The sequence below is a fragment of the Dryobates pubescens genome, chromosome Z, assembly GCF_014839835.1.
Source record: "Dryobates pubescens isolate bDryPub1 chromosome Z, bDryPub1.pri, whole genome shotgun sequence".
Lineage (NCBI taxonomy): Eukaryota > Metazoa > Chordata > Aves > Piciformes > Picidae > Dryobates > Dryobates pubescens.
Genome location: NC_071657.1, coordinates 89,175,045 through 89,193,405, shown reverse-complemented (window position 1 = coordinate 89,193,405; position 18,361 = coordinate 89,175,045). Strand labels below are relative to the sequence as shown.

At 41.0% G+C, this 18,361-nt stretch overlaps 1 protein-coding gene across 1 annotated transcript in view; it reads left to right on the top strand.

Annotated features, from left to right (window-relative positions):
* Positions 1-18,361, top strand: part of ADAMTS12 (ADAM metallopeptidase with thrombospondin type 1 motif 12) — a 209,741-nt gene that overhangs the window by 72,174 nt on the left and 119,206 nt on the right. The window contains exon 3 of the mRNA XM_054178760.1: positions 17,845-18,019. Within this exon, the coding sequence (XP_054034735.1) occupies positions 17,845-18,019 (175 nt within the window). The remainder of the gene's footprint in view (positions 1-17,844; positions 18,020-18,361) is intronic.

Genomic DNA, 18,361 nt, shown 5'->3' with positions numbered 1-18,361 from the left:
CTCCTCATAAGGCATGTGCTCCAGTCCTCTAATGAGGATGGGGATGGCTAGGGTAGGGGTAGCTCCCTGGCTTGGCTTCTTCTTGCTGCTGGTTGCTGCTGTGATTTTTCTGCATATAGCCTTTATTTATTATCATTTGTATTATGATCTTTATCTCAACTCCTTATCTCAACCCAGAGTGTTTTTGTCTTGTGTGTTATCTTCTCTTCTGTGTGGTAGGGAAAAGACTCTGTTAAACCAGCATACCTCAGTTATTATCTGTAGAAGTGCAAACAGGCAAACTTCAGACTATTGTCTTGGTTACAGCTTGGCTTTCTGATATGCCTCTGAGTCTTGTGTTCACTGTGTAACAAATTCTGGAGTCTGACAGCTATCAAAAAGAAAAAAAATAAAGTCACATACTTAGTGGCTATTCATAGAATCACAGAAAACATCTTGTTGGGAGAGACTCAGAGATCATCCAGTCCAACCTTTGACCCAGTTTAGGGTCAATGGTAAACCATGTCCCTAAGTGCCAGGTGCATATGCTGTTTAAACACCTCCAGAGATGGCAGAGATGTCGTGGGTAGACCCTTTCCGGTATTTGACAACCCTTCCTGTGAAGAAATATTTCCTAGCATCCAGCCTGAACCTCCCCTGGCACAGCTTGAAACTCAGCACTGGTTAGGCCACACCTTGAGTCCTGTGTCCAGTTCTTGGCCCCTCAGTTTAGGAAAGTTGTTGAGTTGCTGGAACATGTCCAGAGAAGGGCAACTAAGCTGGTGAGGGGTTTGGAGCACAAGCCCTGTGAGGAGAGGCTGAGGGAGCTGGGGTTGCTTAGCCTGGAGAGGAGGAGGCTCAGAGATCTTATTGCTGTCTACAACTACCTGAAGGGAGTTGTAGCCAGGTGGGGATTGGTCTCTTCTCCCAGGAAACCAGCACCAGAACAAGAGTCTCAATCTGCACCAGGGGAGGTTTAGGTTGGATGTTAAGAAGAAGTTCTTCACAGAAAGAGTGATTGGTGATTGGAATGGGCTGCCCAGGGAGGTGGTGGAGTCGCCATCACTGGAGGTGTTTAGGAAGAGACTGGATGAGGCACTTGGTGCCATGGTTTAGTTGATTAGATGGTGTTGGATGATAGGTAGGACTGGATGATCTCAAAGGTCTTTTCCAACCTGGCTAATTCTATTTCTGTTCTATTCTATTCTAGTCTAGTCTAGTCTAGTCTATTCATTGGCTTACTTGGCTGCCTGGGCACACTGCTGACTCGTATTTAATTGCCTGTCAACCAGATTCATAGGAAGCATGTTTTTGTGATGATCAGTGTCTTGGCCACCACACAAAATGTTCTCCATATACCTCAAGAAATAAAGCAGAGCCCATGACATGTAGTAGCTTTGGCTGTAAGATGGATTCTTAAATATTTTTTTTCATTGCTGAGACTCAGAAAGAGGTCTATACATACACACATATACTTTGTTATGGTAAGCGGGTCTACTTGGTATTTCTTTTCTAGGTGTTGGAGTGAGTTAAGAGGAGGTCCCCAAAGATGAACTAAGGGCTGAAACACCTTTGCTGTGAGCATAGTCTGAGGGAGCTGTTGGGTTGTTCAGCCTAGAGAAGAGAAGGCTCTGGGGGGACCCTATAGCTGCCTTTCAATACCTGAAAGGAGTCTCCAAGAATGCTGGTGAGGGACTTTTCATAAGGGTGCCTAGCAATAGGACAAAGGGGAATGGTTTTAAGGTGAGACACAGTAGGTTTACACGGGATCTTAGGAAGACATTCTTCAGTACAAGGGTGGTGAGACTCTGAAATAGTCTCTCCAGGGAGTCTATAGATGCTTCCTTCCTGGAGGTGTTCAAGGTCAGGCTGGATGAGGCCTTGAGCAGCCAAGTCTAGTTGAGAGGTGTTTCTGCCTCCCCTGGTTTTCTGTTTGATTCTGAAAGGTTTTTCCAGCCTTTCAGTTCTGACACCCTAGGGATATACCTGATAAATTATGTGAGCAGTCCTGAAATGTGTCACCAGTTCGCCCCTGATATTAGTGTCAGCAGACCAGAATCTGTTTTCTGTTAGTTCTACAGATAATTTAAAGTTTTTATTTTTGCTGTATTGTCCAAAAATCTTTGTGTTCCTTGGCATGTGAAGTATCCAAGGCCCGTGATCAATAAAATAGATTAGTATGCTCCAAACTTTTCTTTTTCTCTGACTCTCTCATATACAGGCAGACATGCTTGCAACAAGCTGGAGTATCATATTTCTAAGGGATTTATGGTTGTAAGGGAAAATGATTTATAGAGAGTTTGAAAAAAAGGCTAACAGATGCCCCATCTGGAGGACTGAAAATTCAGTTAAACTGACTTAGTTTGTTTATATGTTGCTAGTAGAATGAGACAAAGTTCAGCTGGTTTGTTGCAAGTCAAGGCTTAATTAAAAATGCCTGTACTGAGTTATTTTCTGAGTTTTGGTGCACAACTGCTCAAATCTTCTCTATAATTTGCAGAGATCCAACTGAGCATTCTAATTCTTGTGTTTCACTCTGTGCTGGATTCCACTCTGTGTGTGTGTGTAGAGATCCCTTGTTTATCCTTCATTTGCTTGCATTCTGCACTTTGCACTGCCATGACCGAGAGCTCAACATGATTTCCAGTGCTGGGATCAGAGTTAATCTTTAATTCCTGCAGCTGTATTACAGCCTTTCTGAGTTAGCAGAATGATTGTTTAAAGACAGCCGACAAGCAAGTCCCAATAATTTCCCGGGAGCCTCACGAAGTACTTGTTGATAATTGAACGATTGAAAATAGCCTTCTGAAAAGACTGAAAACTAAGGAGACTGAAGATTGAAACAATTTGTTCAGTAACTGTATGTGGCTCTTATCTTTAAATATTCTCAAGTGCTTCTCACTGAAAAGTAATCAAAGGCTGTGCTAAATTAACCTAATCAGATTATGTGGGGAAACTAAACACAGGGCTTTTTAGTGGAAGGGTAGCTGTTATAATCTCAGACCTGTTGAACTTGTAATAAGGCAGGTGCAAGTTTTGATGTTTTGAAGAAAATTGGGCAGAATCCAGAGATGTCCTGCCAAGCAACGATTTTTGGAGGGCTGAGCCAGGCTGTGGAAGGAATGGAGAATGTGCATCCTGGGTTAGGAGTAGGTGGGCTAGCTCTTGGAAAGCAGTCATCAGTGCTGGGGAAAGAAACCTGCTGAAAGTGATCTTTAACAGCCAGTTCCTCTAAACTCCCTTGGTGTTTTCAGCTCAGCTCTTAAAGTCTTCTCTTAAAAAATGCATCTTAAAAAATGCATCTGTAAATGCTGCCATGTTCTGAGTACTAAGCATAGAGCAAGATCAAACATATTTTCAGTAGCAAAAGAATGGATGGTAACAATGCATGCAGTTTGCATTTCAGCCTGGAGGAGGTTGTCATTGTCTTTGGAATCCACACATAGTTTGTTGTTGCCTCCTGCAAATAAATCAATGAGATTGAGCCAGGGACGTATTTAGTTCAGTGTTTGTTTTCTGGTTTTTATTGCTGGGGGAAGAAGGAAAAAAAGTTTCACTGACAAAGAGCACATCAACTCAAGGAAATGTCACTGGGATCATTTTTGAGGAAGAATGAAAATGGCTTTTGCTCGGCTAGGGCAAAAACATTGTTTTTCAATCATAGCGTTTATATTACTGGTGGTACTGATGCCAAGGCATATAATGACAATGCCTAGGTCTTTACATGGCATCATCCTGTACAAAAGTACTCTCAAAAAGTCAAAAAAGTCTCTCTCCAAAAGCCACAGTCTTATGAGTCAGTTGTAAAGTTTTCTGCAGTGAAATTATGGTACTTAGCTGTGCAAGTCTGGCTAATTGCTTGCTGTACGTACTGGTTTTGTAAGTTCAGCATTGTGGGGAGTGAATTGTGAATTATCAATGATTCAGTCTTGAATTCTTTCCTAAATGTATGTCTAAAGCAGTTCTCTGACCAAACAAGTTTATTAGAGGTTTGTGGGTGAAATATCTCTCTTTTAAACTACTAAGTCCATTGGAGTATGGACTTAGTATGGGCTGTGTATGATACAGTCTCTATTATCTTCTATTTCTTTCCATTGTTACAAAGTTTTTGCATTTTCAGTATTCTTAGACCAGCAAGAATTATGCTGGTTAGGAGCTGATGATACTTAAAGTGTCATGGTAGGGCCAAACGGGTCCACAACAATCCCAGACAGGTCCTGAAATGTCTAAACATGGTGTCTCTCTCCCCCTCTCCCTCCTGCAGGAGTCGGGGTAATGTGGGAAAAGGGCCCAACATGTCTGGTAAACAAGTCTCCTTTTGGGGTAAGGGCACATGTACTGGCCTCTGCTTCTCCCAGACTAGGCCTATGTTTCTGCTTTTCATGGTCACTGCCTGGCAGAGTCCCATTTCATTCGGTAACTGTTTGCTGGCTTTGGTCGCCCTATTGGCCCAATTGAATCTTGAGCAAGTGATGAATACAGGCTGAATTGTATTTGCCTTGCCTTGACTGCTTAGACCTGTCTTGACTGAATTGCCATGCCTGGACTGCCTGGCCAAAAGTTGCCTTACCTTCAGTTGCCTGGTCCTAGACCTGGGATAGAAGCCATCAGTCCTACTCACTGCAAGCTAGAGAAGCCATCAGCCTTAGGATCCAAGCCTCTCTTACCCTTGCAACTAGAATTTGTGCTGTGCCTTGGTTTATCCAGGAAGAGCCGTCCTCCTGAAGCCAGACCAGCCTTGAGACTGTGTTGGCACCCTTACAGCCTCAATGGCTAATATACAGCAGCAGCACCCCCTGTTAGGGTGGAACTCCCAGTGAGTAGTTTATTGCCTCCTGTATTTACAGTTTTTGTCAACTCTCCCTCTGTGGCTGAGTGCCATGTTGCTTGGGGGGATTCTCGTCTCTTTCTGCTATTCCTTCCAGTTTGCTTAAAATTGTTATATTGCCTACATACTGTACATTCCCACTGTAAATATATATTCCAGCTGTACATTGAACCTATTTGATATGTTTTTGGCAAGTTTTCATATTAATAAAAAGTTATTATTATTTTTATTAATATTCATATTTGTCATATTATTAATTTTAAGAAATCCATAAATTTTGTAACACTTAATATCTTAGGTTTAACTGAACTTCTTTCAGTAAAACATCTTTTCTATGGAATGACAACCATGACTTCAGGGAAGTGTTTTACCTGCAAACAACATGTCTCATCTGTACAAAAAATGTTTTCTTACTCTTTTGCATATTTTCCAACATATCACAGTATTAGTTTAGCATGAAAAGTATTATACATTGCATCCTGGTTTAACAGAGTGTGCTCTAACAAGACTCACTCCCACGATTGGGAGTCTCAGAAACACACCAGAATGAAGCCCTGTGGGTTGAGATGAGGAGAGTTTAATGAAATGAGACAATGTACAATGTTGTGACAACCAGCAAACAGACCGAGCCAGCAAAGACAATCAGCAAACAAGCCAGCAGCCAGCAAAGAGGAAGTGACCAACCATCCAAGCCAGAAGCTGAAAGAAATCCCCCAGAAACAGGAAGCATCTCAGGTTAGAGCCTGAACTCCAAGCCCCATGATCCTATGCTCCAGCCAGCATTTTCATTATAAAGCTGGCAGGGCGTCGGCATGGCCTTGAATACCATTTGCTTGTTCAGCTTGCTGAACCCATGACAATTCCCTAAAGAAACAAATTGATGACTTCTTAGAAATGCTGAACTGCGCCTTTTAAAAAGTTAAAATGTATTTTCATAATTTCTGGACTCCTGAAGGGTACATTATGACTATTTAAAAACATGCCAGTTTGAAAGATAAATCTTTAACATCCCTTGAGCAAAAGAAGAGGAGAGAGAAAGAAAACAGGTCTTTTTACTATAGCAAAATACTTTTCCTTACCCACCCAGTTTCAGATAAATAGCCCAATTCTTCTCTCTGTATTGTCATTTAATGTGCTACGGAGTACCCTGTTCAAACCTAAAAGGTTGATTGCTGCTTTAAAGCAAGAAAAAATGAAATGCTTGTATTCCAAAGAGTGCTGCATTTCCAAACCTGCAAAAGCAATCTCTTTGCAGTCAAAGAATTATTTTGATGGAAAGTCTAATTATTCTGCTAGTTTCAAATAAAATAAAAAAAATCAATAGAAAAAACCCAAACCTTCCCTCTTCCCCCCATTCCCCTCCCCCTGAAGTAATCTACAGAAGAAACAAACTCAGATGTAGCAAAACAGTTAAAAATTAAAATAATAAATTCATCATTTCTATGCAGAAATCTATTGCTTAGAATCTCCATGGGGGAGCTGCACAACAAGAGTTTTCATTTTGCAAGCAGACAAAGGTACATCTCCAAGAATTATTTGGAAAAACAGACACTTTTTTAAAGGAAGTGGCTGCTGCTTGCATAAATAGTTAACACCTCTGGCAGTACATAGCCGAAAAGTCCAGGCTGCTTCATAAATGAAATACAAAGGACTGCACATGCCCTGCTGTGAGCTCCCAGAAGGGCATCTTGGGCTGATGTTATGGCTAAAATAAAATAGAAACCTGGTTCATGAAAGGCACAATAGAAACAAGCCTTGAGAACTGCAAAAGCAACCAAGAGGGCTGAGCACCCAACTGAGAAAGCCTCTTTTTGTATTGGAAAAGCTCCTACAAAGGCAGCACGTGAGCAGCAGATTGTAATTTCCATGTTGGTGAAGGGTATTAATTTGGCAGACTCTTGGCTTTGTTGAGTGTGCTGCTGACTTTCAGAAGGAAATAATGGTCAACAGCAGATTCCTGGGGTGAGGTGTAAGAACAGGGTTGGAAAATAGGGACATCTTCTTGACGTGCTCTTTGTTTCTGAGCTATAGGTGGTATTGTTCGATTTTAAAATCCAGGAATAATCTTCCCTACATGTACTTGTCTAGACACTTCTGCTACCTCTCTAAAATATTTCTGATGTTCAGTTTTCTATGGCAAATGTTCCTTCATCTTAAGCATGTTTTTGGTGAAAAAACTCTTTTGTTTGTCGGATTCTTTTGAAGCTCCCCACCTCTTGTACAAGAGCTGACAGCAAACAGGTAGAACTCTCCAGTTTCTTTCTGCTATATGGTGCTTCCCCATGTGTTCTTTTCCCAGCCTTTTCAGGTGCTCATGATACAGGGCCTGGCCTCTGGAGCGCATAACTTCCTGATTTCCCTCTATATTCAGGAGGTCCTTAAAGTATTCAGCACCTTAGAGAAGGTAGTTTGCATTTCATGAGGTAAAGCTCCTAGGTGGAGCTGAAATTAGGTGTTTTATGCTTACTGTAAGAAGTTTACTCAGTTACTGGATTTTTACCAAGTTTTGATTTGGTTCTTATTAAGTTTGAGCTGAAACTTGACTCAGTAGATTTGAGGAGTGTTTGTCTTGCAGGCTTTTGTTGATATTGTTTCAGTATTTTTTGCACAGTTTAAATTCCAAAGTATATGTCAGCTCTGCACCTGAGTTGTTAATTTTCTGCTTGCAAGCTGTAGCATTTCACACATGCAGGTAATGATGATGATGCAGCAGTGTGTGCACAGTACCTCTCCTATCAACTGAAATGAATTTTGGTCAGAATTCATGTCTCAAGTTTAAAGAGGGGATCTAATTCAAGTTCAGGGCTAATGTGATTGGTTTGTGCTTCTGCAGTGACCTGAACCAAATGCTGAATCCCATCAGCCTTCAAGTTTGGTATGTATGGGAGCTGTGACTTTTATTAGATTTGTGAAAAACGTGGTGTGCCAGATACAGTTAAAAAAATCTCTCCCCCTTCCTCAGGAGTACAAAAATCACAGGGAAAGCTAAATGAGTGGCATGTGATTTGCCTCAGGCCAGCAGAAGTTTAGAACTTCCATTGTGATTGCCAGTTATCAGTTCCCAGACTCAGTTTGCGCTGTGTCCTCCAAGTTATGGTACTTAGCTTGAACCTTGTTCATCTGGCACAGAGCCACAAAAATTATTAAGGAAGTGGAATATCTTCCTACAGGAAGAGACTGAGGGAGCTGAGTCTCTTTAGTTTGGAGGAGACTGAGGGGTGACCTCATTCATGTTTAGAAGTATGTAAAGGGTGAGTGCCAAGAGGATGGAGATAGGCTCTTCTCAGTGATGCCCAATGATAGGACAAGGAGCAATGGGTGAAAGTTGAGGCACAGGAAGTTCCATGGAAACACGAGTTAAATTTTTTTCACTGTGAGGGTGACAGAACACTGGAACAGACTGCCCAAGGGCGTTGTAGAGTCCCCCTCTCTGGAGATACTCAAAACCCGCTTGTGTATAGGTACAGGTGATCCTGCTCTGGCAGGGGAGTTAGACTATATGATCTTTGGAGGTCCCTTCCAACCCCTAACATTCTGTGATTCTGTGACTCTTGATGTTTAATTTTATTTCTTCTCCCTTCTACAACTACTTTCATACTCACAGTCCTTTTTTAACAGAGCCACTGGTTGTGATACAAAATGACTGGTGTAGTCTGTTGCTGACTTGACAACTGTTATCTTAATGGGGAATTCAATTTTCCTGTTTTGCCAAGCATTTGGGTTTGATAAGCTCCCTCCCTCTTCATTCCTCCCCAAACACAACAGAGAGATCTACAGCTTGAGCATGACTTTTAGCCTCTTACAAAGCTGCGCAGAGCAAATGGAACAGCTGTTTTCTTATTCAGTATTCAGTATCACTAAGGTTGGAAGAGACCTCAAAGATCATCGAGTCCAACCTGTCACCACAGACCTCATGACTAGAGTAGGGAGGACACTAGTGCCCACTGCAGGCTTGAACTCACGACCTTCCCCATTAAAGGTCTTATGTGCTACCAACCGAGCCACATACCGCCCTCAGAAACAGAGGCACAGTGTGTTTTGAGCTGCAGTTGTTGAGCAGAAGCCATGATTCCTCCTGTAGGCACTGAGATGAAACTCCATATCACAGTGTTGCTTTGAGGTTATCCTTTGCTGTGGGGAAGATGCCTTTTAGAAAGACATTGGAAGCATAAATGGTAACTGAAGATGACTTGGGAGCACCAGTACAGGCAGCCTTTTAGTTTCCTTGATGGGACATTTTCATGATGAGTGGTGGCATAACCCTTCCTAGTCATACTGAATTGATTAATAAGTCTCATCCAAGGTGTGTGGCTAGAAGCTTAATAAGTTTGGAGAAAACAGGCAGAAAGAAGACTTCTCCCTCAACACGCCTATGATCACAGCTGCAGACCTAAAATAGGTTATCTGCTCTTGACATCTCTGCTTCTCTTGGGCTGCAGAGAATGAAGCTAGCAGAGTGTCAGCAGCTGAATAAAACTTATGCTAGGCTTTCATCAACGGGAAATGGGATAATTGTGCTTTCTTCATATATCTTCATATGTTGTATCTCTGCTGTTTTGACTGTTGACTAGGGTTTGTGTGGGTCACAGTAATACAAACAGTACGTGCCAATAAAATCATGTCCCTTGTCGTTTGATCAAATATCTGCATTAGTTATTCTCTAATAAAGTTTGAGCTCTTCAGTATTAACCATTGTCATGGTCACTAACTTGAAATTAGTTTTAGAATATAAGTGAGCAGGAAGCCCAAGGAGCTGTAGTGCTTTCTGTCTCCAGGAACAGAGATCATGTCTGCTTTTTGGAACCTCTTGCCTGAGTTTTTATTGTTAATAAAAAGCACAGTTTAGGCAAGGAACCTCTTACCAACCTGGTGTTAAATCTTTGCTCTATGTAGGCTTTAAATTGTCCAACATCTGGTGCTTATGGTCAAGGCAGGTGTCTTATGCAGCTTTCCCCCTGCTTTTTTGGTGTTTTGTTGTTTGTTTTTTTTGCTGGACAGCAAAGCTTATTGATTTTTAATTTAGATTTAACTTGCTCTTAGATTCACCCTGAGTTAGAGTTTGGGGGGCTGTATTTGCTATTTTTTCATACTCCTTGGTTGATGGATTGCTGCATTTGGCCTGTCTGATTTTTGACAGGAACAAAATCTTCCAAGTGTGCTTTATCCTTAGGAGTGATGTAATGTGCTGTGTGGATGGGCTCAGGGCACCACTAGGCACCATCCTGACAGGGTGTCACATCATGGACTCCAGAGCAGCAAAAGGCTGCAACATTATCTTCTCCAATGGCACAAAAGACTTGTCAGAAGTTGATCCATGAAATGTTGATAAAAAGGGCATCAAATCTCAAGCACTAGGCTTCAGAGTACTCTCCATAGTCCCATTGCTCAGCTGCCCTGCAGAAATCATACTGGTAAACAGAATAAAGCTTCAAACTCTGTTTGAGTTAACGTGCCGCACATCTCCCTTCTGGGTGCTTAGCCTGTGGTGAACACAGGTGTCTTTCACCTTAATATAACCAGCACTGGAAACTGCATAAAAGTGATTAAATGCCATCTTTGCTGTATTTAAACAGCAGACGTTGAACGTGTCCAGAGAAGGGCAACAAGGCTGGGGAGAGGCCTTGAGCACAAGCCCTATGAGGAGAGGCTGAGGGAGCTGGGATTGTTTAACCTGGAGAAGAGAAGGATCAGAGGTGACCTCATTGCCCTCTACAACTACCTGAAAGGTGGTTGTAGACAGGAAGGGGTTGGTCTCTTCTCCCAGGCAACCAGCAGCAGAGCAAGGGGACACAGTCTCAAGCTATGCCAGGGGAGGTTTAGACTCGAGGTGAGGAAAAAGTTCTTCACCGAGCGAGTCATTCGTCATTGGAATGGGCTCCCCGGGGAGGTGGTGGAGTCGCCGTCCCTGGAGGTGTTCAAGGGGAGATTGGACATGGCACTTGGTGCCATGGTCTAGTTGTGGGACAGGTTGGACTTGATGATCCTTGGGGTCTCTTCCAACCTTGGTTATACTGTGATACTGTGAAAGACTAAAAATGATGAATGGCTAAATCTCCTCTAATGAACAATAAATTTTTACTGTATTGGAATTTAATGGTGTGCCTAAGCTTTAGAGGCTGCAAAGGATGACTGTTCTTGCTTAAGGAAGACAAATGGGACTTATAGGTTGGACTCGATGATCTCTAAGGTCTTTTCCAACCAGGTTAATTCTATGCTATGCTATGCTATGCTATGCTATGCTGTGCTGTGCTATGCTATCCTAGAAGTTTCAAAAAAGTAGAAAATATGAATGTGGAAGGAAGCTGAAAGACTTTCTTGGAATTGAAAACCACGAAGTGACTACTGCTGGGCACTGTGATAGGGTTAGATATGTAGAAGCTGTGAGAACATAGCTTCTTGTTCCTCATGAACTGTTGGAGATCTCAAAACAGAAGCCTATAGAGAGACTAATGAGACTTGAGGCATCTTCACAGGCACACAGATACCATCTTACATTTGTGGATCTTCTATCATAAAAAAAGGGATATATATATGATGCAAATGTTACTGCAACCAAAAGGGCACCCTCAAGAAAAGGCATGAATAAGGTACCCAGACTGTTTCTTCTAAGGTTAACCAGAAAATAATTGGAAGAAATAATGACTTCTTTGAGGATGGGCAATTCATATTGGAGGATGCCATGACCTGAAGTATGAACGAACATGTCTTTTGAAATTACATGTTCCAAGTTGTATTTTTTTTCATGTATCATGCTCAAATCCCCACGGAATATTCATTTCACAGATCGTTTTCTTGAGTCTAAATGAATGTGACCAGGGTGCTTCAGATTAAGAGATGCAAAGCTCACAGTGAGTTGGAGATCCATAGAAATTATTGGTGTTGCTTAATCAACTGTTTCTGGGGCAAATGAACACAGAAGTCTGCTTCTCTTACTCCTTTTATAAAGCATGAATTTTTAATGCCTTAGCTTGTTATGACATATACTAGAAAAAAAACCCCATCTCCTCTAGATTGTGGAAAAAGAAATGAATTTGTCATGCTTAAGTGCAATGAAGAGAAGAGATGAAGTTGAGTGTGGTTGCCAGCAGGCTGGTGCCATGAGCTGAGTAATGATTTTCTATGAAATCTCCTAGCTCAGCGATTGTGTGCTAAGTGGTAGCTTTGTGTGTTGTATGGTAGCTGATAGATATGACCATAGAAACTTGACTTTTCTCCTTTGCTGACCGTATGTCCCCAACCTGGAAGACCGTATCTCAGAAGTATTTAGAATTTGTCTGACCATTAACAACCTGAGAACTGAGGGTGATGTTCTGATATGATAGTATCTCAGTGTATACCTGTACAGGATCAAAGAAAAAGTGCAAAGCTGGAGTTCAGTAGGTGCAAAGCTACTGAAACAAGGCTGTTGTAAAGCACATCTGGGTGCTGAAAGTGGATTTTATCAGTCACTTCATCACAAGAAGCACTGATAGTTACAGTACATTTCCTGCTCTGATTTCCTTAATTAGCTTTACCCATAAATTTACATAGGTATCTCTAGAACACATTTCTCTGTGAGACAGAGCAAGAAATTGAATTAATAAAAAGTATTATTTCCCTTGGTAAATTAGCATTTGGAGTATGAGAATCACATTTCTCAGGGTTAAAAGCACTGTTCTATTCACTAGTGCTGATGCATAGTCTTGATACCTCCAATTAATACATTGTGTAATTGATGGATTTTTAAAAGTTTTTATTTATTTATTTTAAAATTTGTAACTTTGAGTATAACTTAAGTGTGTTCTTTATGATTCTGTACAGGAATGAAAAGCATAGTTTCTGCCTAACAGCAAATCAGTCAAAAACAAAATAGTGGAGTATGCCACAACATCTTATAGATTATTAGAAGATATGGAATAATGCACATTTTTTATGTCTTTATTTAGTTGGTTTTGCAGGCATGAGCATAATGCAACTGTGCAGGAAGATCTGCAGTTCCTGAGCATCTCTGCATTTGCTTTGGCTTTCTTATGCTACTTCAGATAACACAGGATATAAACCATTTTTGTGTCACATTTTTGGAGCTGTTTTTAAGACACTGGTCTCAAGAACTCTTATCTCCTCATGTGCTGGTGGCTGGTAACGATAGTGCAGATCAGAGAATCTATTCAGATTGGTTTACTTCTATTTCCATCTTCTCTTCCCAGTTTCCTTTCTCCATGTGCTGTAGCACCCTAAGGATTGCAGTTTCAAGATAAATTAGGGCAGTGCATGTGCTGGTTTCAGGGTGGGAACAAGGATCAAGAATATCCATATGTAGAAGCTGTCAGAAAAGAGGGAGTACTCTGGGATGTTTGATAACACTGATTGACACCTTTGGAGAAAGATGATCTGGCCTGATTACAGTATCCTCTTTTTGTTCTATAACAAGAAACACATGGAGGCAGCTCTGTTTACAGGGCAGTGTAGATAGCACTAAAATGCTGTGCAGGATTTAATAGTGATTCTTTTATTTTGTATTTTGGTGATAGCAGTTTCATCCAAATTGCGAATTTTTAAAGAAACTCCCAGAGCACAAAGTTCAAGTGAATAGAATAGAATAGAATAGAATAGAATAGAATAGAATAGAATAGAATAGAATAGAATAGAATAGAATAGAACGGAACGGAACAGAACAGAACAGAACAGAACAGAACAGAACAGAATAGAACAGGTTGGAAAAGACCTTCAAGATCACCGCATCCAACCTATCATCCGACCCACCCAATTGAAGGGAATAATAACTATAGTGGGGAGTTTGTTACAGACAAAGCAGGCATCTTTGTTTAAATGAATTCTGTAAATACTAGAATTTAGATCTGAGAACTTTTGGAGCAAGTGATTTATTCATTGATACTTGGAATCTGTTACCTTATCTAGAAGGGTAGTACTTGGAAAATGGTATTCTGGTAGGGATTCTGTTTAAAAGCAGTACCACAGTGTCACCCCAGCCTTTTCTTTGCAGATTTTTTTATATGCTGCAAGTAAAGCTGGGCTCCAGCCTGTAGACTGACAGAAAATGGTAGAAAGTTTTGCACAACATTGGTGATTTACAGCTTAATTTTTAAATACAGATTCCCAAATGCTGAATGTACATTGAGTCTCATGGTGTATGTCAGATGTGTTCCATAAATGTTCATATTACAGTAAGTTTAGAGGTAATATGGGTCGATGTATCTATCTCTTTCCTCCTTCCTCATATCGCACTTAAGGAGCTCATGGCTGTAATTTGATGGCAGGAACAAATAGATGGGAAAGAGGCAAGGATATATTGTGCCCAAATACCATTAAACCTCAATTTGATGCAAAATAGTGATCTACTGACTTGTGGCCTTAAATTCATGGTATTTTCAACTCTGCAAGAAGCAATGAGAGTAAAGGAAGCATTTTCCTATCCCAAGAATCACTTTTTAGGTTGAGATTAAAAGGTATTTTTATGGTCATCATGAGGTCAGAGCTAAAATCAGAGGAACTGCAGCAGGCCATTTCTGCATTTCAGAAATGCTTGGTCAGTGGACTGATAGGTACAGTTCACCCTCTATTGGATGACAAAGCTGGTTCATATATTTCCGTGCCATCTCATCAGTTGTTTGTGGGAATGGTCCATTGCAGTAATGCCTGAAATGGCTGTGTGAGTGTGCCCAGCATCATTGCCAAGCCAGCCACCACGCCCTATGCATAACCTGAAAATACACCTTATGTTTTTCTTGTTCTGTTCTGAGCTGGTAATGGCTCAAACTCCATCTTACATTTGCTGTTCCATGGGCTTAGCAGTTTTTCAGTAAGTAGAGATTTTCTGATAGTCCCAATGCATCAGGAGCTGTTGTGGCAAGTTGAACTGTGAGTTGATGACACTCTCCAAAGTCTAAAGAGTGTCCTTAGTAAAATAGGTCCTCAGACTTCATCATATGCTACAGTCTGGATGTCGTCTGATGGAGCAGCTTTATCTTCCCAGGATTCAGCAATTTGTAGCAAACAAATAGGAAACTCTGGCTGTCAACATCTTGTATACAACAACTATTAAAGCTATCATGTAGAAGTAACACATGCTTGAGGTATCTTTTTTTTCAGGAGAGATATGACACAAAATGTGGCTTCTTACAGAATTTAAGGGACATTTTAAAAATTCACTTTTTCTGCATGAAGTACTGGAGGCTTCTCTTGGACCTTGCCTCATGTAGCAAAGAGGAAACAAGTGGGAAGGTACTAGTTACAACACATATTAAGAGGTGCTGTTGTGCTTCTGTCCATATTCAGTTATCTATCAACATATTCCTGGAATGCACTACAATGACAGGGAAAATAACAGTGCACAAATGAGGGCAGACAAGCAGTTACTGCAGAGGGCAGAAAGGACAACTAGTTTCATCCCAGAGTTAGAGGAGGACCGGCACTGTTTCTGTGAAAAGATATATTCACAGAATCATAGAATCAAACAGGTTGGAAAATACCTCAGAGATCATCAAGTCCAACCTATTACCCATCACCACCTGACAACTAAACCATGGCTCCAAGTGCCACATCCACTCTTTTTGTGAACACCTCCAGGGACGGTTACTCCACCACCTCTTGGGCAGCCAATTCCAATGGCCAATAACTCTTTCTGTGAATAACTTTCTCTTCACCTTGACCCTAAACTTCCCCTGGCACAGCTTGAGACTATGTCCTCTTGTTCTGTCACAGGTTGCCTGGGGAAAGAGACCAACCCCTATCTGTCTACAACCTCCTTTCAGGTAGTTGTAGACAGCAATAAGGTCTCCTCTGAGCCTCCTCTTCTCCAGGCTAAGCAACCCCAGCTCCCTCAGCCTCTCCTCATAGGGCTTGCACTTGAGACCTCTCACCAGCCTTGTTGCCCTTCTCTGGACACATTCAAGTCTCTCAGTGTCCAGTGAGGAGCCATATTCCATACTGAATAACGATAATGTTAAGGAAAAATACCCAACCAAACCAAACCAAAACAAAACAAAGCAGAAACAACAAAGAAATCAATGGAAATACCTTAAGCCAGGTTCAGTAGTGGGTAATGTTTGCTGGGTCATTGAACAACTCATTTGTGTGAGAGCCTGTACAGCATGAAATGTGATTTTTGGTGTTTTTTCCCCTCCTGCTTCATATAGGATGGAGATCTGAATTTTAACATGCAAATATTTCTAGAGAGGCTTGAGAAGTAAGGTCTCTACTGATATGCTTCATTAGTTATATGATTGCCTGGCCTTTCTTCTTATAGATGGAACTTGACACAATAGCCCAGTGACTAAGCAGCCTGCCTTATAAAATCAGGGTCTGTGGTGAAGATGGTTAGTTTTTTAGCTGAGATAAAAGATACAACAGGAGAAGAAGATCTAATAACCAAGATACTCAGAAGATTTAATCTTGTGAAACTGAAAGGAGAGGACAAAGATTTCTCATGGTGCTTTGATTCATTGAGCAGCAGGAAGAAAACCACATCCACTTGTTTCCTAGTCTAACCTCTGTACAGGCATTCCAACTCAATAAATTCAAGCTTGCCTGACATCTAGATCCAATCTGAATAGGAAATTGATTCCTTGTGTAGTGTATCTCAGCTTGCGTGTTAAAGTAGCCTTGATTTATAATTTAAAAAGGAACCTGAGTGATTTTGGAGTTCGTGTTTAAGAATAAGAAGTCTTGATTTTCTCTTCAAAATAAGTCAAAGAAGATATAGGCAGTAACTGTAATTCCAGATGAGCAAATACACCTGACTTTTGAGTTGTGAACCTCTCAGACTTTATGGGTGTACCAGGGCTTCAGACCTGTTTATTTGGGCCAGTTTGCTGTGGCACAGACATGAGTCTGTGGCAGTGTGGAGGCAGAAGGTATCTGGTAGAGGAGAATTTGAATCACACTGTGTGGGTATCTCACAGAATTCCCTTTGGTCTCCTAGTACGTGGAGTTCATGCTTGCATACTTTTTAAGAACATTTTTCCTCCATTCATATGATTTCCTTCTTGTCCTTACCCTCATACTGACCTTGCCAACTGTCCAGGAAAACTTAAAATCTTTGAGTATTTCATAAGGGTTTTTAAATTTGTCTGTCCTTGTAATCTGAATACAGCTACAGGAGCAGTATGTTGATGCTTTTTGCTCTGCTTCAGAAGCAAATTTAAAAGGCTATACTGACCACAGCAAGAAAGTGAGAAGGAAACAAAGCCAGTCTCTTATCATAGCCCAGGTGTGGGCTGGGAAGTCAGTAGAGCCTTTGCTTGAGATTTAGTGGTACTCTGTATATGTTGAAGTGGAAGGGTTACAAAATGGTTGTGCAGTGTTAGGAATCCTTACAAAAATGCTGAGACAGAAGAGACTAAGGCCACTCCTGGTTGCATGTTTATGTCATGGCAGAGGGAAGTGTAAACTAATCCTATGTGGTCCAGATGGATATCAAAAGACCTGTGGTTTAGTCAAAGATGTTACAGAGGTTACCACAAGAGAAATGTTACAGCTTTTGTTACATGGGTCGATTTTATCTTTGCAATAGCTTGCTATAATTCATGAGACGCTAATTATTTCTTCCACTGGAAGCCTGGGGGCCATGTAGGTTTGTAGTCTGAGTCAAGGGTGGACCACACAGTCCAGTTCATCTGACAGGCTGTGTAACCTGGCTGTGGAATTGCAGCTAGGAGCAGAATTATGTTTTGCAATTTATGAAAGAGCTTCAATTCAGGGCTTGTTCTCCGGGCAGTGAAGAAAACAAGATGCAGCTCTTTTTAGTGCATCATGATTGACAAATTAACTTTTGACTTTTCAGTGGTATTGCAGAAATACAGAAGCCTCTGCCTCTGTATACAAGACTTCAAGTTATTAGGAAAGTGTTTTTTCTATTCACCTTTGGAAGCCTTGATGTGTGGAGCAAAATAAATGCTGAAAACCTGTTTGTTTTGTATTTCTGCAGTGTAATGGATGGCTTATTTGAAAAGCTCAGGGATGATGATAAGAAAAAAGTGGTTTATTTTTGACTTTCAGTACTGGACAGTAGACACTAACTGTTCTGTGCTTATTTTCAGACTGGGTATTTCCATCTGCCCCATGGAGACTACTTCATTGAACCCATTAAAAAACATCCACTTAAGAAGGGAAAACCCCATCCCCATATTATCTATAGGGCGAACATTCTTCAGAACGCTTTAAGGAGAAGACGGGCAGTTCCGATGGAAAAAGAACAAGCATGTGGATTGAATGGTACAGATACTGATGATTTTCTGTCTATTTTTCTTTCTGTGTCTTTTAAAGCAGTTTTTGTTGTCCAGTGATGTGCAGATAGCATTCTGGTAGGCTTTTTAAAGAGATTATGCAAAATGAGAGCATCTCAACCAAAACACCTCAAGAGCCATCCATATGGGTTCCTTTTTGAAAGCTTAAATCCCCTTTATGACCACTGGGATATATTTCTCATGCTATTGGTCCTTTCTTTCATTCACTTTAGTTTCCATCCAGAACTGTTCAGTGAGTCAGGAAGACTTGAATTCCTGAGTAATTCTGGGATGATGAGAATTGCAGTCGTTCTTATTTTCAATAAATTAT